This window comes from Sarcophilus harrisii, chromosome 3 (genome assembly GCF_902635505.1).
Source record: "Sarcophilus harrisii chromosome 3, mSarHar1.11, whole genome shotgun sequence".
Classification (NCBI taxonomy): Eukaryota; Metazoa; Chordata; class Mammalia; order Dasyuromorphia; family Dasyuridae; genus Sarcophilus; species Sarcophilus harrisii.
The window spans coordinates 149,724,375-149,749,455 of record NC_045428.1 but is presented as its reverse complement, the minus strand read 5'-3'; the positions used below and the strand labels follow the sequence as shown (position 1 = coordinate 149,749,455).

At 34.7% G+C, this 25,081-nt stretch overlaps 1 protein-coding gene across 2 annotated transcripts in view; it reads left to right on the top strand.

Moving 5' to 3' along the window:
• The window catches only part of NALCN (sodium leak channel, non-selective), a 476,168-nt gene extending 463,724 nt beyond the window's left edge, over positions 1-12,444 (top strand). The window contains exons 39-44 of one of the 2 annotated variants that reach the window (XM_031958631.1): positions 656-771; positions 2,056-2,213; positions 4,327-4,477; positions 7,081-7,230; positions 9,173-9,290; positions 10,984-12,444. In XM_031958631.1, the coding sequence (XP_031814491.1) occupies positions 656-771; positions 2,056-2,213; positions 4,327-4,477; positions 7,081-7,230; positions 9,173-9,290; positions 10,984-11,177 (887 nt within the window). In that variant the 3' untranslated portion in view covers positions 11,178-12,444. The remainder of the gene's footprint in view (positions 1-655; positions 772-2,055; positions 2,214-4,326; positions 4,478-7,080; positions 7,231-9,172; positions 9,291-10,983) is intronic. The other variant, XM_003765762.2, reaches the window with a different exon arrangement.
• The last annotated feature ends 12,637 nt before the right edge of the window (positions 12,445-25,081 follow it).

Here is a 25,081-nt window from a genome sequence, read left to right as displayed (position 1 = left end):
ATTTACCTCTTTAAATCTAGGAACTAAGATAATTATACATAATTTCCAAGTAATTATCTGGGATTGCTTGGGGTGGATATTTCACAGTGTTAATTATAAAGTGTTGACTCTTAATCTGAAAAATCATTTCACAGGTATGTAAATGAGACTGGATTACAAATTCAAGACTGCACTATTCAGTATAAACTTTAATTTTAACACAGTTGCTTAGGTAATGAACATTATAGTTTGTGGGGTTTGGGGTTAATATTCTTAAACAAACATTCATGAAGGTCTACCTTTGCATCCCTAAGATAATACACTTTATCTTTGAAATGATTAATTTTAGTCACCTAGCTGTGAGACCACCCAGAACAAAACTTGGCCTTTGAAAATCATACTGGCACCCCCAAGTAGGAGAAGAAGCCAGATGGCAAGAATTTGTGTACACAGAATCCATGTTTGTTCTTATGACCCTCATGTTTTGGAAAGAGAGGAGCTTGCATAAATAGCCTGGTTCAAAATTAAGACATGCCAACTTGGAGACCAGAGTCAGACTACTTTGGAAATTTGGCCTATAATATTGATGACAAAATCCATTTTGTTTATTGTGCTTTACTTTTCTGAAAGACATGGAAAATTAGATAAAATGTTTAATTGGTTTTTTTTCTTTTAGCTATAATTGTGGAAAATTTCTCTTTGTTTTATTCCACTGAGGAAGACCAGCTTTTAAGTTATAATGATCTTCGCCACTTTCAAATAATATGGAATATGGTAGATGACAAAAGGGAGGTAGGAAATTTGATGATGCTATTCTGTATTGTACTGTAAATTTCACATTTTTCTCCTAAAAAAAGTCTTTATTGAAATGCTTTAACCATTCTGCTATCCTTACTGTTGGTAATTGAAATGCACAATATCTTGATTGGCTCAGTAGGGCATCACTGACATTTTAAATCAAGAATTCATCAAGATCTGCGTGTGTGTGTGTGTGTGTGTGTGTGTGTGTGTGTGTATCTGTGTGTGTGATAGTAGCCTAGGAAATGAGATCTCACATATAAATAATCTACTAAAATATCTTTGGCATATTATCTAAAGCCCTCACCAGAGTTTGAGCTAAAGAGAAAAAAAAAAAAGCAGAAACAGTTTCTTTCTTGTCCATGTCCCATCATATTGAGAAATGAAACAGAGAAGAAAGAGGAAAATGGAAGGAAAGAGAACAGAAAAGAAAAAGGAATTTAAGATAAAATCTATCAAAGGCATTTGTTTGCAGTCCTCTCAGCTTCCCCTTTTTCTCTTTTTTCTAGTCTGGTGGTACACTTATTCCTCAATTAGGTATCCAGATCCTTCATGATATATCTCCAAGTTCCTAAATTGATATTCCCTTCTTCCCTTTATCTGAACTCACTCTTTAAGTGGAAATATCCAAATTTCTTGCTCTAGTCTCCTACTATCTAATTTACTAACGCTGCATCCTGCTCTTACCTAGCTAACATATTAGAACACTGTTCACTGCCTCATAATAGCTGAATGCTTAATCTTGAAGCAGAAAGTATATACTTTTGCTCAAATAAACCATAATTGATAAATTGTTTGCCTACCTTGACCTATTAAGAGGTCAATTATAAACTAATTGTTCCATAAACACAGAGAAGAATTATGAAATTATATTTGATGGCAATAATATGTAAAATTTATAAATACATTCTTGGATGTCACCATACCAAATACATATAATCTTCAATGTGTCTTTAAGAAAAGTTTTCAAAAACACAGAGACCAAGAAAAAAATCAAAGACATGCAGAAACAGGTTGAGATATGTGTTATCAATGGAAAATGAACCATTATCCCAATACTTTTGAGAAACAAAAAGCAGCTCACTTTAGAATATACAGTATATAATTCTATAGAATATGTAATAATATGTAACAAATATAATATTTAATAAAGCAATAAAACATGGCTATTGTGATATCTTTAGAGAAATAGTTCCTGTTTTGTAAATAAAACAGAAGCTTGAGTGAATTGTTATCTTCTAATGATGATTTACAAGTTATCATACCATGTTCTTTCAGGGGGTGATTCCAACTTTCCGCGTGAAGTTTCTGTTGAGGCTCCTTCGAGGGAGGCTCGAGGTAGATCTTGACAAAGACAAACTTTTGTTCAAGCACATGTGTTATGAGATGGAGAGGCTGCATAATGGTGGTGATGTCACCTTCCATGATGTTCTAAGGTACTGAGTCAGGTTTTAATTACTGGGGGCACTAATCATCTTCTGGATTAAATCCTCAAAATGTTTTATTTAGATCCAATTTAAACATAAGGTCATAGAGCTAGAAAGTGTTTCAGAGGCCACCTAGTTCAACCATCCTCCCATTTTATTTTTTTAATTGACAAAAATATTTTTCCTACCCTCTTACGTTCCCTCTCTTTCTAACTAATAAACATTAATAACAAATCATTATTTTATAGTTATGAATAGGGTCATGTTTACCATAAAGGGTAATTGTGCATTTATTTAATGGGCTGTAAGATAACCTGTGCTCTTTGTTATAGTTTAATGAGGATCTACAGGTTGCTAAACAATGCTGGAGAAATGGCCTGACACCCTGGGGAAACTGAATAATGTTGTGATACTGTAAGAATTTGCCCAGTCTGCTTTATAAAGCTATGACACTTGTAGTTAAAATACATATAAGAAATTTTTATCAGCAGATGAGTACCCACACTGAAGGTGAATATAAAAATAGCTAAGGCTTTAAATATAATAACATATAATCATCTTCAAAACAGCCAACATTTCCACTTCTCAATAGTTCTAATTATCAGAAAATTTTTCTTTTTGTTAAGCCAAAACTTCATCTCTATAACTTCTTACCTTTACTCTTAGTTCTTTTCTTAGGTCGTAAGGTCTAATCCTTCTTCCATGTGACAATTTTTCAAATGCATAAAGTCAGTTACAATGAGTCCTTTAAATTATCTTTTTTCTAGATTAAATATTCCCAGTTCTATCAACTGACCCTTTTATGAGCTATTTTGCATTTCCTCAGCATCCTCATTGACTTTCTTTGAATATATTCCAGTTTCAGTGACTTTTCTAAAATACAGCACCTAGACTTATACATAGTACTCTAGATGAGGTCAGGGCAGGATACTATAACCCCTGACCTGCTTTATTCTGAACAAGGTAAAGCCAAAGATTGTCATTGTTCTCTCTGTATGTGTGTGTGTATGTATACACACACATGTATGTACAAATATATATACATATATATATCCCTATAAATTTTTATCTTATAGGGTGAAATTCATTATTCTGATTATGTCACATTCTTCTGTTTTCCTAATTCTGTCATTTAGTATATATTAGATGTCTTTTACCTTCACTTTGCACAGCCAGGTGGCATAGTGGATAGAGTGCCAAGTCTGGAGTCAAAAAGACTCATCTTCCTGAGTTTAAATGCAACCTCAGACACTTAATAGCTGTGTGACACTAGGCAAGTCACTTAATTCTGCCTACCTCAAGTTTCCTCATAAGTAAAATGAACTGGAGAAAGAAATGATAAATTGCTCCAGTGTTTTTGCAAGAAAACCACAAATAGGATCATGAAGAGTGGAACATGACTAAAAGTAATAACATAATATAATAAGTAATAACTTTATTTCAGCAACAAATTTTATAAGCAGGGTCTTTGAGTAATCTGTTTGAAATTGATCGATTTAATATTGGCCCCACAGTCACAAAGTTCTGAAATCACCTTTTATATCTCTCCAATTTTTTTTCAAATAGATAGATGTATATATGTATATACACACATATATCTATATCATGAGAGTTATCTCCAAATGACTTCCTAAAAACATTGTTTAACTCTTATCTACAGCATTTCTTTTTAATCTATTAGTATAGTAATTTAGAAAAATGGAAATGGAATTAAGCTAGCATAATATATACTTAATGCATGCTAGCTTAAAGTACTTACTGCTACCCTTTTTGAATGTCCACAAATCATTCATTGAACAGCACTTTCTAAAATTTAGCAAGGAGTTACATTCAATACATTCTTCCCATTTTTTGAAAAGTTTGGAAATTTGTTTCCAATCTCAAAGCACCTTTCACATTCTCAAAAATGTTATAAAATTCTTTTGAGATTAATCCACCCTCATTTTTTAGAGACAACAAAATTAAAAGCCAGAGAAGAAAAGTGGCTTGACCACTTCAGATCACATGGTCAACTGCTGATAGAGCCTGAATTAGGCCAGTCTAGTTCCTTGCTCATTGATTATTACTGTTCCATCTTCCGGTATCCTTTGCCATGGATTAACATCATTCTTTTCTCCATCAGTATGCTCTCATACAGATCTGTTGACATCAGAAAAAGTTTGCAGTTGGAGGAACTCCTTGCTAGGGAACAACTGGAATATACCATTGAAGAAGAAGTGGCCAAACAGACTATACGAATGTGGCTGAAGAAGTGTTTAAAGCGTATCAGAGCAGTGAGTTTTTGTGGTTTTTGCTTTTTACTTTTAATGTGTGGGAGAAAAGGGAGAGTAATATTAACATCTTATAAAAGCATTTTAGGACAAAAAGCTAAATCCTTTTCTAACTACTCTCTGAACTCTTTATTGAGTATGTAGTATAATCTAGCCCATTCAGTTCTATCTACTGATGACAAAAATAATGATTAATCAAAAATTAATTCTAGTTAAAGATGCTACTTTTTCCAAAGTAGTCCATTTCCAGTTTGTTCCAAAAGCCTGCAGTTTGTAAATTCATTGAATGAGGTACTTAAATCTGAAGGCTTTTTAAAAAAATAATTTTACATGTAACAACTATTTGAAAAAAAAAGTTATATTAAAACTTTTGCTATGTTTTTGATAAAACAATTGTGAGAAGCACCAAAAAAAACATAGCTTTTTGGGAAAGTAAATAATATTTCTCATTAAAGAGGCTTCCAGCATAATATGGATAATGTTTAATTTTTAGTAAAGGTCATCTGCCTTTAGACTTTCCCATTTCAATCCATCTCCAACCCTAGTGCCTGAAATATCTGTTTTTAAGATCATGGTCTTCATGAATTATTGTTTTTGATCAATAGCCACACATAAGTTCATGTCATTTATGTTTCTACATAAATTGTTATGATTCCAGAAACTTTAAACCAACCTAAGATTTTGGATAGGAAATTCAAATTAGGTACTTACTGTTGCTCTATGCTATACATTTTTTAGCTTGTTTCTAAAGAAAAGCATAGTCTTTAGAAACTTCAGAATAGGAATACTGTAAACTAAGTTTATAATATTGAAATATTATTGTAGTAGTTGTAATAATGAAAAAATAATAATAATTAGAATTTATATATTGTCTTGCAAAGCATTGTACATGTTATCTCATTTGATCAACTTCTAAAATCAAGATAAAATTTGGCTTGAGATTAAGCCAAAATAGTCACTATAGACCAATACACCATAGGCCAATAAAAACAGCCAGACAAATATTGTATCAGACCCATTCATGTATTTTTGACCAATTGACATAGATATAGCATTCAGTCAATAAGCATTGTGTGTACCAGGCAGTGTGCTGGATACTAAGGATAGTGAAAAGAATAGAAGAGAGAAGTATTAAGTATAGACAAGCATTGACATTTAAGTAAGTTTGAAATAGGGAGAAAAGAAAATGAGTTTAGTTTTAGACATGATGAATTTAAGAGTTTATTAAGACATCCAATTTGAAATGTCCAACAGGCAACTGTGATTTAGAACAGAAACCCAAAGGAGACAAGCTGGATGGGTATATACAAACTGACATTTCATACACATGCAAAAATATAAGACTTAACTGCATAAAAATTATACTTAAACTTATGGAAGGTGATAAGATTATAAAGCAGAAAAACATAAAGGAAGGAGAGAAGAGGGATTGGGACAGAACCTTAGGGAAATACCTACAGTTAAGGAGTGTGATTATAGATCATGAACCACAAAGATTTAGTTTAATCACTAAACACTAAAAAAAGTGTTTGTTTGGTAGGAAGTGAGTATCATCATGGAAACTCAGAAAGGAGAGATCATCCAACAGGAGAGGGTGATTAGCATTTCAGATACATGAAGAAACTAAGGACTAAGAAAAGAGCATGAGATTTGGCAATAGTAGAATCACTACTACCTTTAGAGAGAGCATTTTCAGTTGAGTGATAAAGGTGTGTAGGAATAGAGGAGCTATAAAAAATAAAAGTCTGTAAAGTTTGTAAAAGTTTGATAAAAGTTTGTAAAGAGATACATGACAATGGGACAAGGAAGCTAGGAATTAAAGATCAGAGGACATTGTAGAGTTGAAATTTTTAACACTTTCTTCATTGGAGAATGAGGAATGAGTAAAGTTAGAGCAAGGGTAATGGACTGTAGAGAAAGCACCAAAAGATTGAGGTACTGAAGAGGTAAATGATGACAAAGGTTTAGGAGACTGAGGGTAAGGGAAATGTAGAATGATAGGAAATTATGCACTGTGGAGCCAAGAAAGTTTAGAAGGCCTACAACAGTCTGTGGATCTGGTCCACCTCCAGATGACAAATTTTCAGAAGGTGCCAAAGTTAGCCCAAGAATTCTCTCCTGCTCTGCCAAGAGAACGTAGATATTAATTCTATTCCTTTCCATCCTCCATAGTCTTACTCTCTAGTTATTTTAGATTAGAAATTTCTTGAGTCTAGGCAAGACCAGACTAATTAAAGCCAAGACATTAAGAATGGAATTTGGAGAATTAAGCAAGAAAGAAGGGAGGGAAACAGACAATAATTCTGAACAGATGCAAATGTATTCCAAATAAAATGCAATCTAAGATCAATGTAGAAAAGTGTTTAGATTTTTATGCAAATGACATAAAAGGGTGTACCAAATATTATAATGTTTCCAAACCATCATTTGGGTCAGTGGAGCTTCTGTCTAAAATTGTTAATGACATCAAATTAGACAAAATAGAACTGAGATCCAGATGATGACAATTTGTGTTTTTAGACTGCTGACTAGGGATTTCCCCCTTATTAGAATAACTATGTGTAAATTCACAGATATACACATATATTTTTTTTTTCTTGCTTTAGAAACAGCAACAGTCATGCAGTATCATCCACAGCCTTCGAGAGAGTCAGCAACAAGAGCTGAGCAAATTTCTGAATCCTCCTAGCATTGAGACAACACAGCCAAGTGAAGACATGAATGCTAATAACCAAGACAATAACGTACAGCCAGAGGTATGCGTCCTTATTAATATTATTTTTATTTTTAAAAATAACAGTCTATCAGTACAGCTCACAAAACTGCTTCAGACAAAATGCCAATATTCCAAACAGCTGCTTTTGAAGGGGAAAAAACAAAAGATAATCACTAACCATTATTGTTCAAGTAACCACTGATTCAGAGTTTTCCAATTTCTATAATACTAGGAACCAGTTAATGCTGTTTTGAGAAGTGTCTTATTTTTATGGTTATCAAAGTAAGATTCAGTGCCCTAAAGTGATAATTATATCAGCTTTAGACTAGGATTAATGGTACTCCTAAAAGTGCCTGATTTGTTTCCAGAGAATACCTCATATCTTAAAAGAAAACAGTTCATATACCCTCGATACTTGGAATTATTTTCATTTCATTCACCAAGTCATATGAACTTCTTCTACAGACAGTGAAAAGCTTTATAATTGGCTTCCAACATACTTAAGTGGGAAAATACACTGAGGAGTCATTCTTTCTTGGCTGGGCATTGGGATAGCATATGGATATACAATAGAAATTATCTCTAGGATCAACTATTACTAGGACATAGTATAATTTCATCTATAAACCCAATCATCTACAAGTCTATTAAAAAAATACAGCCAGTAATCAAAATCCTGGAGAGACTAGTGTTATTAGGAACATCTGGCAAAGAAATCCTGTTTCTTCCCATCAGCCTTTGTGATGGTACAATTGTTTTTTAAGGTTAATGACCTGGAGTAAATCCAGCATTTTCAGAAGGGTTCTCTGATGGCATGAAAGCTTTACAACCTCATTAGGTTCTAGAGATAAACCTATTAACCTTAAGCACAATAGACCTACAGGATGCCCCCATTTCACCATAGGCCAATTGTAAGTGTATCCTTTATACTTTCATAAAGCCATAAATTCAATTACCACCAATAGGGTGATGCTGACCACCAAACTTTTATCAATAACTGGACTTTTTTCTCAAAGTGGGCTCACTTGAATGAAATCTGAGTTTCCTAGTCTGCAACAACATGATGTAGCAGATAGGTGACTGATCTGGGAGTCATGAAGACTTGGATTCTAGTCTTACCTCAGATAGATACCAGATGTATGAACATGGGCAATTTGCCTCTTGGTATCCTACTCAATTCCTGATTAACCATCTGCGTTAGAACAACAAGCCCACAGACAAAAATTTAGACTAAAATAGCAATCTGAGTAAGATATTTGGCAAGAGATAAGCAATAAAAGGAGAAGGCTATGAGAAGGGAGGGACATAAGGGAAAGTGAATGGGGACTGCAAATCACTGATTTTCATGAAGGAAAGGGCCATTGTTTAAAAAAAAAAAAGTGAGGGTAGGCAGAACAGGGAACTTGCAGGAGGACAGGACTGAAATTATAGAAAAGCTGAGATTCATGCAAGATAAGGCTAAGAAAAAAAAAGATGGAAATGGATGAAAAGACAAATTCATCTTTATCAATTATATCATCTTCCAAGTCCTCTTTTCTGGAATGCAAATAACTCAATTAAAATGGTTTAGTCACCAGTATTCTCACTGTATATATGCCCAGCAAATATACTTCAGGAGCAAACAGATAAAATCTAGCGAGACCTTTAAGAAAAAAAATGTAGTAAGTGTCTAGGGGATCTCCTTTCCTCAAATTTAGGCCTAGGGCCTCTTTTCCTCTCCTTGATATTTTGAACACATTTTCTTGTTTTGTTTCATCATCTTCATTGTCTATCCACATTTCATTTTCTTCCTATTTTCATTTTGCTTTCTTTATATATGGAAGCCAGTTCAGGACATGGCAACCCAGATCTTCCTAACCTAGAGCAATCTCTTAACCAGCTATGGATTATGATGGTGGTTCAAATAGGTCATCATGGGGAAGAGAAGTGAATTCAGTGTGAATAAGTAAATGCAATTTCTTGGTTCTTTTCCATCCATTTAGACAAGCAGCCAACAGCAGCTTCTAAGTCCAACTCTATCAGATAGAGGAGGATGTCGGCAAGACTCTACAGATGCTGGAAAACCCCAAAGGAAATTTGGGCAGTGGCGGTTACCTTCAGGTATTAATATCTAAATAATTTTTCTATTCAAGGATTGTAAATGAATTTTATTTTGTATTTCAAAATGTTGGTTTACAGTGTAAAATGTGTTTCAGAAGAGATAGAAAAAGATATTTTCTTGCCAAAGGAAAGACAAAAATTAGTTCAAGCCTAAAATTCTAAGCTTCAATGAATTGATTTTTCTGTTGATGATGAGGAATCTTTGTATCCAAGTTTATCACTACGAAATATATAAGATATTTTGGAGAGGCCTAAAGATTTATTAGGGAGCTCTTATAGTTGTCCAAACAAGAGAAGCAGAGGGTTGGAACTCAGGGGGCAGCAGTGGAAAGGAAAAGCAATGAATAAAAAGAGACATTTTGATAAAAGAATAAACACAGTAACTGGTTGAATATAAAAAAATCAAGGTTTTTTTGGGAAAAATTCAAAACTAAATGACTAGAATAATGGGAGTACCCTTGACAAATATAAAGAATGCATGAGGAAGGGAGGAAGAAAATAAGGGCATGTAAATAATAGCAGTGGGACATGGCAGGGGAGTGGGGAGAAAGGGTGATAGAGAGAGACAATGAGACAGAGGGACAGAGAGAGAGAGAGAGGTATTTACATATGTCAAATGCTTTGCAAACCTTAAAAGTACCATATAAATTCTAGCTATTATTCTTTAAACAGTAGCACCATGGTCAGAGCACTAATGGTTCAAATATCATTGATTATTGTGTCATGTGTATCTAACCAATTCTACTTATCCATCACTCTATTTCTAAGCCAGTACAATATATTTTTGACAAATGTTGCTTTGTACTAAAGTTTTAGGTCTTTCTAAAGACCTAATTCTTTGTATTTTTTTTTCATTAATTCCCTTGATATCCTTGGCCTTTTGTTCTTCAAAATAAATTTTGTTATTATTTTTTCTAGCTCTATAATATAATTTTCTGGCAGTTTAATTTGTATGGTACTGAACAAGTAGACTAACAGGTAGAATTGTCATTTTATTATATTAATTTGGCCTATTAATGAGTAATTGATTTTTTTCCCAATTTTTTCCAATTCCAAAAATTTTCCAATTTTTTTCCAGAGTCCAGATTGCAAAGATCTGACTTTATTTGTGTGAAAAGTGTTTTGTAAATGTGTTCAATTTGAATTGTCTTGGCAGATAAACACCCATTGTTATAACATGTTTGCAAGATTTTATATATAATTCTCAAGCTAAAATTTCAGCATTGACTTTGAATACAGAATCATTGTCCTCCTTAGAGAACACCAAAGATTCAAATGAGGATTCACAGAAAAGTAAAGCTTACCTTGATTGGGTTTTTCTATTCAATCTATTCCAAATTTTTCTCATATTCTCTCTATGTCATATGTGTGTAAGTATCAGTTTCTCTACCTCCTTGACCGAAGTAGTATGCTTTCATGATAACCAGCAAGTAAATATGTTCTTCATGATTGATGGAGACATTTTTAAAGGGCATATAAAAAATGTATTAAAAGAACAACCTGTGACAGGATTAGAAATTTTTTTCAATTATGATGACTAAATCACCAAAAAAAATTTACAGTCATAAACTTTGTTCAAGACACATTTGCCAAGAGAATTAGTAATTGAACAAATGTAATGTCAAGGTTACTTGGAGCCTTGCAAAAAAAGATTCAGAACAGAAAACTATAACAGTGTTCTCTGATTCTACAGCACCAAAACCAATAAGCCATTCTGTGTCTTCAGTCAACTTGAGGTTTGGCAGTCGTACCACTATGAAGTCAGTAGTATGCAAGATGAACCCCATGACTGACACTGCTTCCTGTGGCTCTGAAGTCAAGAAGTGGTGGACACGGCAGCTGACAGTGGAGAGTGATGAAAGTGGAGATGACCTTCTGGATATCTGAGTACAAACTAATATAAATGAAAATCTTATTATAAAGCCTCTTTTCATATCCCCTTTCCTTTCAAGTGAATAAGCTATAACCAACATATAACTTAGCTTCAATTCATCACATGATTGATTTTGGTTTGTTTGTTTTTCCCTTCTATCTGTCACCATACTGCCACTGAAAACATATACAAGCCCTGCTTAGGGAAGCTGTGTTTGACCAGTTGGCTATTTACACTCCCTAAAGAAGCCATGTATGATGATAGTATTAATAAAGTTAGAAATCATGTCATGAAAAACTGTAGATCATTTAAATGTCATGTACCCTGCTCTGAAAAGTAATATGTATATTCAGATGTGCCCTACTCCATTGTTAACTTCCCCAAACCAACTGACCTAAAATGGCCATTCTGTGGTAGAGAAGACATGGCTTTACTTCATGTTTTCCCCAATTCATTTAGAACTACTTCTCATGGGAGAATGTATTATTTATGATTGATCAGAAACGGTCAGCACTACACTCACTCATGCTAAGAGATAGTACTTTTACATACTACAAAGTCTGAATTTTAAAAGATACATTTTTTATATATTATTTTTAAATATGCAAAAAAAAATAGAAATCAGAACAAGTCAAATTCTTGCCTCAGTCACTCTCACACAATTTCCCATCTGTGTCAAGAGAAATTCATGTGTAGATACCAGGCAAAGAATTTGTCTCATGGGGAATAACTGGCTTAAGACAAACCTGTAAATAGATAACTGACATAATTATACAAATAGCTTGACTTCCATAAAGAGCCTTCAACAAGTAATGACAACAATAAAAAGAATTAAAGTAAAATAATGGAAACTGTGGTTCAATTACATAGGACTCACCTGTATGATATCACTGTAGAGTTTATTTCTTACTTTTTTTTTCCTAATCACAATGACCTGATTCAGCAGTGAGGATCTCAGTGCTTGTCTCACTGTAAGACAACTTTTCTGCCAACAGAATTTCCTGTGGAAATAATAGGCCCCTCCCCTGCTTACAGCAGATAGGGTGCCTGACAACTTCTGTCCTTCCTAAGTCAGTGGTGTATCTCCTCTGAGAAAATCAGAAATTTAGAATGCTTGGAAAGCAGAATTTGTGGTATTATCATTGGCCCTGGGAAGCAAAAGTAGCTCTAGACTATATAATCCACTCTTCTTGGGTTTCAGGTCTGTGGAATAGAACATTTCATTCTCTCTTTTTTAAAAAAAAAAAACTGTAATTGTCTCAAAAAGTACATATTCCTCTTGGTGTTTAATTTATTTTAAGTTGGATCAGTTCTATATTTTCTTAAAAATAGTTAAATTTGACTTTCTGTGTAATTTCTATGATGAAGTGTTGACAGTGTGTCTTTGATGAGATTTTTTGTGACTGTGAGATTATGGGAAACTTCACACCAGTAGGGTCAAAAAAGGATTACATTTGGTTTTGTGTTTGTTTTGAAGTTTACTTTTGTATATATTAAAAAGAGATAAACTCAGTTTATAAAACAACAAAATACGTGTTACAAATTATTTCTCCTTTTTCCTCAGCCAATTAATAAATAAGCCATAATTATCTACTATTTTTGTCAAAATCCAGTAGTAGGCATACAGTACAACTAAAGAGAACTTACTTTATATGAATTCAGTGGACCAAAATGTTTCCATTTATAAGTGGATAAGAATGTGTAGGAGAACACTCATACTGTTGAAATCCAAATGAGGAAAGATAGATAGATAAATAGATAGACAGATAGATAGATATAGATATAGATATAGATATAGATATAGATATAGATATAGATACATAGATAGATAGGATAGATAGATCTGCCCAAGATTCAAACTTAGGATTTGGAAGATATCTTAGAAATCATCTAATGCAGTGGTTTTCAAAAGTGACCCTGGGAGATCCATGAAATAAAAACTTTTTCATATTGATACTAAGATATTATTTGCTTATTAAAATACAGTTAACCTTTCCAACTCCATCTCTGTTAGGTCATATTTTCTTTATATATGTCAATTAAAACAATACATATCAAAAGAGTGACTGCAGAAAGAAAGAATCCAGATGCTTTCTATTAAGTCAATTGCAAAATTGGGTAAAACCATGGCATTATTAAGATTCTTGTTTTGGAAAATATAGATTTTATTTAAATTGTTAATATGTGATGGATTTATTATTATTTTAAAATTTATGAGTTTTAATATCTAATATGGTAAATATTTATAGATATAACCACATAAATAAAAGTTCTTTCAGGTCCTCAGTGATATTATAGAGTATAAAGAGGTAATGAGACTAAAAAGTTTAAGAGCTGCTGATTTAAATCAACATTCTAACTTTATAGGTCCATCAGTGTCAAATGACATTTATTAAAAATACTGACTATGTATCAAGCACAGTGCTGAACACTGGAAATACAAAGATCAAAATGAAATTGCTCCTCTTCTCTGGGAGTTTTTGTTCTTTATGGATATACAGCATATACATGGATAAAGATATATAAAATACACACAAAATAGTCTTGGGCTATGAAGCCACAAATAGAGATATTCAAAGAGAAGCTGAAGGGACACTTCTTAGTGGGAACTTCTTTCATGTGTGTGTTGGACTAGATGAATTTATTAATTAACATATTATTAACAGCTAACTAAGTGCCAAGCAGTGGGTACACAGATAGAAAAACATGTGACAAACCTTTCTCAAGGAGCTGACACTCTAGTGTGGGAGATAACCCATTAAGAGAAAGTTAAGCTGTTCAGTGGATGGGAAGTCCCAGGGATCCTTAGCTTATATCAGATAACAATGTGAGGAATCTGGATGATTCTAGATGAAGCAAAATCTTAAAAACTAGCATGTGAACTGAGATGAGGCAACTAAGGCACAAAAATTAAATTATTGGTCCAAGGGCAAACAGGTAAGACAAAGACAGAATTTGAACCTAAATCCTCAGATGTCAAATGTAATGTATTTTCCACTATTTAAACTTCCTCTCAATGTCTCATGGAAGATTTCTTTTTTTTTTGGTTCAGTGCACTTGGGTAATAGAACTCTATTTTCCCAAGACTGCTGAGCCCTCTCTGAAAAGTCTGCAATTAAGGTTTAGCAGAGGCAAGCATTGTTCATTCTGCAAGAAAGTAAGGGGCCTAATAGCAGCTGGAGTATTTAAAGGCATAGCATCCCTAAAATATCACCAGGGGAAAAGGGGATGACCCACTTGTCGCTAGAGCAAGCAGTGCTGATAGGGAGGACTAGTGGGAATCTTTTGTCCATTCTTCTATTTCACCATTAAATACACATATACAAACTAAAACGAAAGGGTTACACAGATGGAAAAACATGACAATAAGCCACAGCACTCAGGGAGGCCAGACTTCAAGTACTAATCCTCTCATTATACCACCCACTGTCTCTAATCAAAACCATTCCATTTGATCTGGGAGCATCCATTAAGTGTAAGGAGTAGGAGATTTGAAATGAGACCACCTCATATGCACTGGGCATCTGGCCGAATCAGGGAAATCCAAAGGAGAGAACCAATGATGGAGAAGGGGCAAATCATTATTACAAGCAGAGTGCTGCTATTAACCCAGTCCTTTAAAAAAAATAACAACTGAAAACCAGTAGTATGGGAAACAGCTGTCTGTAGAATCAAACACGCAGCAGTCAGTCCTTTGTCCTCTGCTCAGGCACAAGGAGAATCTGGTTGTCTCCCTTCTGTAGCTAAGCTACTGGCAACAACCACACCTGGGCTAGGTGAGGGATCAAGAAAACCAAATATACTGAATGAGACACCTGACTTATTTATTTTCCAGTCGTCCAAGTTCCTGCCAATGCACCACTGCTATAACAAGAGTACCAAAAGTAATGTGTTGCCATCAAAAGAAATGATGAGGTCAGGGAAACAATCCTTCGTTTGAAAATCCACGATGGCCATTCTCTTTGCCAAAAGGGGCATTGATTCAGGAGAAGAGGTTACTGACAAAATGAAGAGGTAAAATAGGCTCCAGGAATGGTAAATATAAAATAGATTGGGAGAGCAATGTGCTACCCAGAAAAGAAATTTGGAAGAATCTATTAAAGGAATAATCCATGAGACCTGAGTTATGCCATTGACTGGCAGGTTAAATCCATAGCAGTCTCACCAGAGTTAGATAGAGTAAGGAGAAAAACATCATTAAAGGAAAGACATTATTTTTTTTAATTAAAGCTTTTTATTTACAAAATATATGCATAAGTAATTTTTCAACATTGACCCTTGCAAAACCTTCTGTTTCAAATTTTCCCTTCTTCCCCCCACCTTCTCCCTTAGACGGCAGGTAGTCCAATACATGTTAAATATGTTAAAGTATATGTTAAATCCTATATATGTATACATAGTTATCGAAAAGACATTATTTGGAAGAAAATCCTGAAAAGAACTTAGCAAAGATATACATCATGAGCACATCTTTTATATGAGAAATATAATCTCAGGGGAGGAAGGGAAGTAGGAGGAAGAATCTGATAGCTCAGAAGGTGGGATTTAGGAGGACCCTGGTGGAATCCATCTACTTAACCAAGGCCCAGACCTGTCTAAAGATATATTAATTAATATCTTAAAAATTGTTTAAAGATGCTCAAAGGTTGGAGGGATAAACACTGGAGGCTGATGAAGACTTCTCACATCCTTACATCACTCTATACAAACAGAATTGTCTGGAACTTGGTTATGCTTGAATAATATAGCCAGTTGACTTTTTTCCTCATATGAGAAGAGAATAAACTCAAAATCCACATCAAAAAGCACTGATCCTGTGGGTTCAAATCTCACTTCTGACCCTACCTGGCAAATCACTCAACTTTCTTAAGCTTTAAATTGAATGGCAGTGAGGGTCCTTTGTTGTCCTTTCTATATGATATGTTCTATGATAGCTGTCCACATTCAGAGAGCTCCAGAATTGTTTATACCTGTCTTCTCTTTTCTCCAATATCCCTACTAGGTAGGGAGGAAAACTGTCTTAGGTCAAGATTTGGACATCGTGTCAATTTATAGTTGGAATTTCTTGAATAACAGCTTTGCTCCACTCTAACTCAGGTCAGTGTCCACAGATAGCAGCTCTATAAACTTAGCCCTACTGCCAGCACACGCAAATGAATTTCTTGTTTCTCTTCTCTGTTGTCTTATATTTTCCCCATCAAATACAATGACTGTCTCTATAGGGTGATATCTAGATAAAGGTATAAGTATTCAAAAGATGTCAAAGAACCTTAGGGGCTAATTTCTTGGCAAGTTTTCTTATTCCATAAACTGAATGAAACCACAAGGAGATGAATTCATCTTGCCTCAGGACAGAAAAAACAAAGATCTTAGATATTAGGTCAAGTGCTGTTGCTCTGAGGGTGTCAGACCTTGTTTCATTCACAAGAAACCTCTCAACTTTTCTTCCCTCATATTTGTGTATTTTTTAGTTCATGTGCCACATTCTGCCAGAGACTTAACACTGAGCTTAGGAAGATCACAAGGAGATAGTGTGATACTTCAAAAAGAGTACAGGCTTTTTAATCAAAGGAGTCAAATCCCATTTCTGACATTATTTGCATGCCTTGGAATTTCCCAGAATCTAAGTTGCCTCAATTATAAAATGAGGGGGAGGGAGAGCCAAGATAATGGAATAAAGGCAGGAACTTGCTCAACCTCTTCCCCAAATTGCTTCAAATTCCTTTAAATAATGACTCTAAATAAATTTCAGAGCATCAGAACATTGAAATAAATTTAATAGAACATTTTCCAGCTGAAGGCAACTTAGAAGCTCAGCAGAAAAGTGGGAATGCCCCATACCAAGTCCTGGTGACTTACAAACCCCTCAACTCAGAGAGGACCTGGAAGGTCAGCAGAAAAGGTCTGTGGAACCAGACTAGGAGTGCTGGTGCAGCCTCAGTGCAGGCCTAGCCCGGGCTCCAACTGCAGCCCACACCCAGAATCAAAAAGTCAAGACCTCTGAATCAGACCAGCAGTGTGGACCTCTCAGCTTGGAGACACCAGGTAGGACTCAGAGGGTCAGTGGAGAGAGTCTGTGGCAAAGCAGTGGGATTGGCATTCAGTTCCAGTGCAGCCCCTGTCAGCACAGCTCCAGACCAGGCCAGCAAGCTAGATCTTACAGCTACAGTGAGATGGGGACACATATAACAGCTCCAGGGCAGAAAAGAGTAGATATGGGAATCTAATTGAATAAAGAAAGAATTCAGGGAGGTACAAAAGGAAATACAATAATGAGGAGAAGAATGCCTTAAAAAGCAAAATTGGCCAATTGGGAAAGGAGGTACAAAAGCTCACTGAGGAAATTAATTCCTTAAAAAATAGAATTGAGCAAATGGAAGCTAATGAGTTTATGAGAAATCAAGATACAATAAAACAAAACCCCCAAAAATGAAAAAATAGAAAAAAATGTGAAATATTTCATTAAAAAAAAATAACTGATTGGAAAATAGATCCATGAGAGATAATTTAAAAATTGTCGGTCTACCCAAAAGTCAGGATCAAAAAGGGAGCTTGGACATCATCTTTCTTTCTTTTTTCTTCCTTCCTTCCTTCTTTCCTTTCTTCCTTCCTTCCTTCCTTCCTTCCTTTCTTCCTTCCTTCCTTCCTTCCTTCCTCCTCCTCTTCCTCCTCCTCCTCCTCCCCCTCCTCCTCCTCTTCCTCGTCCTCTTCTTCTTCTTCTTCTTCTTCTTCTTCTTCTTCTTCTTCTTCTTCTTCTTCTTCTTCTTCTTCTTCTTCTTCTTCCTCTTCTTCTTCCTCTTCTTCTTCTTCTTCTTTTTCTTCTTCTTCTTCTTCTTCTTCTCTCTCTCTCTCTCTCTCTCTCTCTCTCTCACACAGCTTTGTATTTTCAAAAGATATGCAAGAATAAGTTTTCAACATTAATCATTTCAAAACCTTGTGTTCCAAATTTTCCCTCCCTTCCCCCCATAACCTCCCCTAGATGGCAAGTAATCCAATATATGTTAAACATGGTAAAAATTATAATTAAATACAACATAAATATAAATTTATACAAATATCACAAGAAAAATCAGATCAAAAAGGTAAAAAATGAGAAAGAAAACAAAATGCAAGCAAACAATAAAAAGAGTGAAAATGCTATGTTGTGATCCACACTCAGTTCCCACAGTCCTCTCTCTGGATACAACTCTTCATCACTGGCCTCAGTCATCTCATTGTTGAAAAGAGCCACATCCATCAGAATTGATCAGAATTGTATAGTCTTATTGTTGCCATGTACAATGATCTCCTGATTCTGCTCACTTCACTCAGCATCAGTTTGTGTAAGTCTCTCCAGGCCTCTCTGAAATCTCCAGGCCATCTCTGAAGGGTCTGATCGTTTCTTATAGAACAATAATATTCTATAACATTCATATACCATAACTTATTCAGCCATTCTCCAATTGATGGGCATCCACTCAGTTTCCAGTTTCTTGCCACTACAAAAAGGGCTGCCACAAACATTTTTGCACATGTATGTCCTTTTCCCTCCTTTATGATCTCTTTGGCATACAAGCCCAGTAGAAACATTGTTGGATCGCCCTTGAAAGCCCTTTGGGCACAGTTCCAAATTGCTCTCCAGATTGATTAGATCAGTTCACAACTCCACCAACAATGTATTAGTGTCCCAGTTTTCCCACATTCCCTTGGACATCAACTTTCAAAAAATTATCAAAAAAAACCCTACAAAATAAGGGGATTGTAGCTGTTGGCCTCTAAGGTCCTTCCCACCTCTCTGATCCTAAAAGCTAAAATACATTCCTACAATCAGAGAACCAAATATCCATTGCCTCACAAAATTGAAAAGACTTGAGAGGCTGTCTACTCAAATCTATACTTAAATGACAATCCCCTCCCCTACACCCAAGTTCTACTTCCAAGATCCTAATGATGAGGAAGGCAACAAATTCTGTTTTAATCCAATTACAAACATGGTTAGAGATCTAAATTTATTTTGTTTCAAGACAAAAAGAAAAACTGTTCTTGTCTTCAAGAAGAGAACATTATATTAGGGAGAATAAAAAACTGTAAATAATCAAGTAAACGTGATTATTTAAGGAGAAAGTATTAATGGAGGGGAGGGAATATTACTCTAGGAGGTAAGACAAAATGAACCTTAAGGGAAGAAAGGAATTAATTCTAAAGTAGAAAGGTGAGAAAAAAGAGTATTTCAGTAATGGAGCACATTTGGTAAATCTGAGGAAACACAAGGTAATGAAAGGAAGTCTGAAAAATAATGTTGCAGTGAAGGATCTCTCATTTAGCACTGTCTCCATCCCAACATTTTTCTTGACAACAACTGATTTCCTCAGAGAAATCAGAGTCTCTCCTCCCTCCCTCTAGAGTAGCAGTCTGGCCTCTGCTTGAAGTGCTCCCAGGACAGGCAGCCCACTATTTCTTTTTCTTTTTTTTATTGAGGGTTTTTATTATCAAAACATATGCAAGGATAATTTTTCATCATTGACCCTTGCAAAACCTTGTGTTCCAATTTTCCCCCTTCCTCCCACCCCCTCTCATAGATGGCAAGTAATCCAACATATGTTAAACATGATAAAAATATATGTAAATCCAATATAGGCATACGTATTTATACAATTATCTTTCTGTACAAGAAGAATAAGATCAAAAAAGGAAAAAATAAGAAAAAAATAAAATTCAAGCAAACAACAAAAAGAGTGAGAATGCTATGTTATGATCCACACTCTGTTCCCACAGTCTCTCTCTGGGTGTAAATGGTTCTCATCACCACAAGGTTATTAGAACTGGACTAAATTATCTCATTGTTGAGAAGAGCCATGTCCATCAGAATTGATCATCATATCATCTTCTTGTTGCCGTGTACAATGATGTCCTGGTTCTTCTCATTTCACTCAGCATAAGTAAGTCTCTCCAGGCCTCTCTGAAATCATCCTCCTGATCATTTCTTACAGAACAATAATATTCCATAGCATTCATATACCATAACTTATTCAGTCATTCCCCAACTGATGGGCATCCATTCAATTTCCTGTTTCTAGCTACTCCTAAGAGGGCTGCCATAGTTTTGCTTATGTGGGTCCCTTTCCCTCCCTTAAGATCTCTTTGCAGCACACTATTTCTTGAGATAAATCTTTGAAGAACTCTAATTGCTAGGAAGTTATTTTTGTTTTGTTTTGTTCTCCCTGACATGGAGCCTAACTAAATTGCATTATTTACTCTACTCACTGCTCTTGGATCTCTGCCCTATGGGGCCAAACAGATTCCAAATCTAATTTCTCCTCCTTTATTTATAAGGACAAACCTTCAAATACTTGAACATGGCGGTTATATTCCCCCTGAGTCTTCTCTCCTCCAGGCTAAATGTTCTCAGTTTCTTTAGCTGATCCTATTTCCAGGTCACTGATTACCTCTTTTGGCTATATCTAATGGATTATTTCCATTTCTCAGTTCATTACCACTACCCCCTACTCTTTTCCTTGAGGCTCTCTCTTGCTTCAGCTTCTATAACTAACACTGATATCTTGTTTCATTTAACTGTTCATTCTCTTATTCTTCTATTCTTTTCCTCTCACTTACCTTCACCAGGTTCTGTCCTTGGTCCTCTCTCATTCTCCCTTAATACTACCTCAAAATTCTTCCATTGTTATAGCTTTTATGTCACTGACCCCAAAATAGACATATCTAGTACCAGCTTCTAAATTGAATTTCATATCTGTATTTATTGCTGCCTAGAATATTTGTTCGTTGCAAGTGAGTAGGCAACTAGGTGGTATAATAAGTCAAAACATGAACTTGCAATCAGCAATTCCTGATTTCAAATTCTGTATTACACAGTAACTGTGTAATTCTGGATAAAACACTTTCAACCTTAATTTCCTCATTTATAAAATTGAAATAATAATAGTATCTACTCCACAGTATTGATATGAACATCACATAAGACATGCAAAGTGATATGCAAACATAAAATTTCCCTCTTCTTATCAACAGCATCAATAATGACTTGGTAACCAAACCGAAAACCATGAAGCCAGTTTTTAATTCTCATCTCATATCCATCTCGTCTGTGTCCCAATCCTATAAATTCTTAATTTGTGACATCATTCAGATTTATCCCTTTTTCAATCCCCTGACTACTGTCCTCATTTTAATTTTTATGAATTCCCATCTGAATTACCATGAAAATTTCCTCCAGAAGCAGAGGATAATACAGTGAATAGCCAGCCTTGGAGGTAGTGGCCTACCTCTTACTTTGAGACCACAATGAAGCTGAACAGATTGTCTCTGAAACAGATTGTACCAATTGTCATTGGTATTTCTGAATGCCAGAGAAGTCACAAGTCTAATCCACCCTATAGCCTCCCTCAGAAAAAAAGTTTTCACCTGCTTTCCCCTCTATCATTACCGTTCATTCCATCACAAATTTAACCAATATTTAATAGATACTCATTTCTTTCCCTCATAGATCTTACAGAGCTTTACAGATAAAAACATGGATAATCACGATGCACAATATTATGTAAGAGCATTAGAGAGGTGAAAAGCAAATGCTAAATGAAGTCCAAAGGGATTCTCTATATTATTTGAGGGTCTTAGAGACAACTTCATGAAGGAGGTAGCATTAGAGCTTTTCATGAATGGGAAGGAATTTGTCAGTCCAAAAGAGCACAGAAAACTTTCCATATACATTAAATGATGCTGCAGGGAACAACATGAAGAAAAATACAGAGTTATGAAAACAAAATAAATACTGGGAAGACATAAATTCAGTTTGATTAGAATGTAGAGTATATCCATAACATAATGATTATGAAACAAGGCAGGAAGTTAAAGTGTTGTTAGGTTGTAGGGGGCTTTGAATGTCAAGTAAAAAATTTGGGATCTCACTTGGTTAACAGTAGGAGGACACTGAAGATTTTTGAGCACAGGAGTGACAGGAATCTATAATTCATAAATATCAAGTTATTCCTTATTCAAAATGGCTTGAATTAGCCACTAACTGATTGTCAGGACAAGTTTACATTCAAAGTTTATATTTATTTTCAAAATCTTTCTTATCCAAAGGTCTGAGGCTGCCCATTTTGACCCAGTTTTTTTTTTCTCTTCCCCATATCTCACATATAGTATCATTTTTGCATCATTTAATGTATTGACTATTATAATAGCCTATTGGCTAGTCTCCCTACTTGTCTCTCCCCGTTTCAGTCTATCCTCCTCTCAGCTACTCCTATGTTGCTCTTTTTATGTCTCCCCAGTATTTAAGAAACTCCAGTCAATCCCTCTTACCTCCAAGTACAAATACAAAATCCTTTAACTTTAACTTAACCCCTCATGACTTTTCAGTTGTCTTCCATCTTATTCCTCTGCAAGTACTCTATAATCTAGACACTTGCTATTCCTGAAACAAGTCTAAACTTATTTTCACTAGCTGTCCCCCAGATCTGGAATACTCTCTTTCCTTATCTCTTCTGTTTTCCTTAAAGTCTCAACTAAAATCCCTTCTTCTGGGAAAAAAAACAAAAACAAGACAACAACATCATTTTCCCAATTCCCTAAAATGAAGCAATATTCATAAGTCACTATAGAAATGAAAGCTATCATTATAGGCATCTAGATGACATAGTAGGAGTGAAGGATCTTTAGTCAGGAAAAACTGAGTTAAAATCTAGCCTCAAACATATATGAACTTAGAAAATTATTTAAATTTTGTCTTTCTCAATTTCCTTATCTGCAAAATGGGAGAGTGGGGTTTTAATAATAGCATCTATCTTCAAGAGGTTTTTTTTTGAGGTTTAAATAATTTATTTTCTATCTCAAAAGCTTCTGTCCCAAAGCTTCTTAAACCCCCTATGGAATCACATAACTGAATGTAGGAATCATGAAAAATTTGGCAATACTAAAGGGGATCAAATATTGCACCAAAATTTAATTCTTTCTACAAAAAATAAATAAGCACATCCATCTCATTAGTAGTAATTTAGTAGGAGTAGGAGTAGTAGTAGTAGTAGTAGGTAATTAGTAGTAGTAGATTTTTATATCCATTTTATAAAACTATACACTCAAGGTAGCATAAAAATTTCTTGGGTGAAAAGGTATTTCAAGTAGAAAAAAGTTTAAGAAGCCCTGTTCTATATGGTTTATCTATATCTAATTGTTTCTATGCTGTCTCTTCTATTAGACTGAAGCTCCTCAGCTTCTTTCTTTGCATCCGCAGCACTAAGTGCCTGACCCATGGTGGGCATTTAATAAATGCTTATCTACTTGATCTAACATTACTGATGCCACAGCCTGTCTCCTGACATATTTTCTGCCTTCCTCTACTAATCCAAAACCTCAAGGACTCAGTTCTCATTTTCTACATGAAAAGTTTCCTAATTAATCTTCCTTAACTGCAGTAAACTGTGTAAGGGAATAAAACTAATCATCTTGCAAGAAGAAATAGCTAAAATGGTGGGGCATTTTCACTCACTTTTATCTAAACAGATGGGGGAGAGAGAAGACTGTCTGGGTGTATTTACTCTGTTAGATGTGATAATGAAGTAGATATTATAAAAGGAAAAATAATAGAGATCTCAAAATTTACATGAGATAAAATCCAAAAATTCAAGGAATAGCTATCAAGAAAACTCCTCTCATACATTTACATATAACTCTACCAAAATTTGGTTAAATAAATTTGCTTAACAAGTATTAGAGCTCCTAATGTAAGGAGAAAAATAGGACATGAAAAAGATCATTGAGATATAAATTCCAAAATATAACATCCAAGGGTCATATACAAGTCATGATAATGGGGTTCATGACTCAAATAAGACTTTAAGAAATTATAGCTTATTCAAAAAGAATAAGATAAATAATGCAATGAGGGAAGTAGAATAGAATTGTATGTATGCTGATAAGATGTAGTCATATAGAGAAATCCCATGATCCAGATATGGGGAAGTCTGATCAAGAATATTTGGATGAGGATCAAGGCAGGAAGAAACCAAAGCAATATTAAACAGAGTATATATCTCATCAACTATACCTAAAAAAGGAAATTGGTGAGGGGAAGAAGAAAGATAGGAGAAAATATCTCAAGAACAAATCAAAAGTTTGGCACTGTAGCATGAGCATGCTTTATAAAAAAAATTAATTTGGCATTACTTAATCAGTATGGGGAACTTCAAGCATGGAAATTATCTCCATCAATACAGAGCAAGAATTCTTCAAAATTTGTCTGGAAAATTAAGAGGTTAATTGACTAGTTCATGGTCATATAACAAGTGTCAGAGACTGAATTTGAACCTACAACTTCCTGCTTTCAATTCTGAAAACATATTTATTATATATAGCACATGATGTCTCATAGTAGTGAAAAGGGATATCAATTAATAATAAACTGCTGGAGTTTTTCTGCCAAAGAACAATTAATAACTTTTGGCTTGATTTAAAGATAATTTTTTTCCTTCTTTAACCATCAAATGGCTAATCATTAATCTAATCCTATTCCCAATAACAAACAGGTATTGAAGTGACAAGAACATCTAATGGCCATGTGCTTTGCCCAACACCACAAAGAACTTCAGGATAGCTATGGGTCTATTCTGATCCTCCCATTATTTGACTCTGTTCCACCAACTCTCCACATCTTAAATGTTATAATCAGGATCCAGAGGTTGTCATGTATAGCATAAGTATAACTCCTGTGACATTTGAAATTACAGAAGGGCCACTAAGAGGAACAGCTATTTTGTCCCTACTTATTACCAGAAGCAAAAAAATGATGGGCACTTTAGTAAGAGAAAGACTGCTCCATATTAAAATTTGTGATAAAAGGAAGAGAAACCTGGCAAGTCTGACATAAAATGTGGATTTAGGGGAAAGAATTTTAAAAGATCCTTTTAAAAGGATAAGTAGG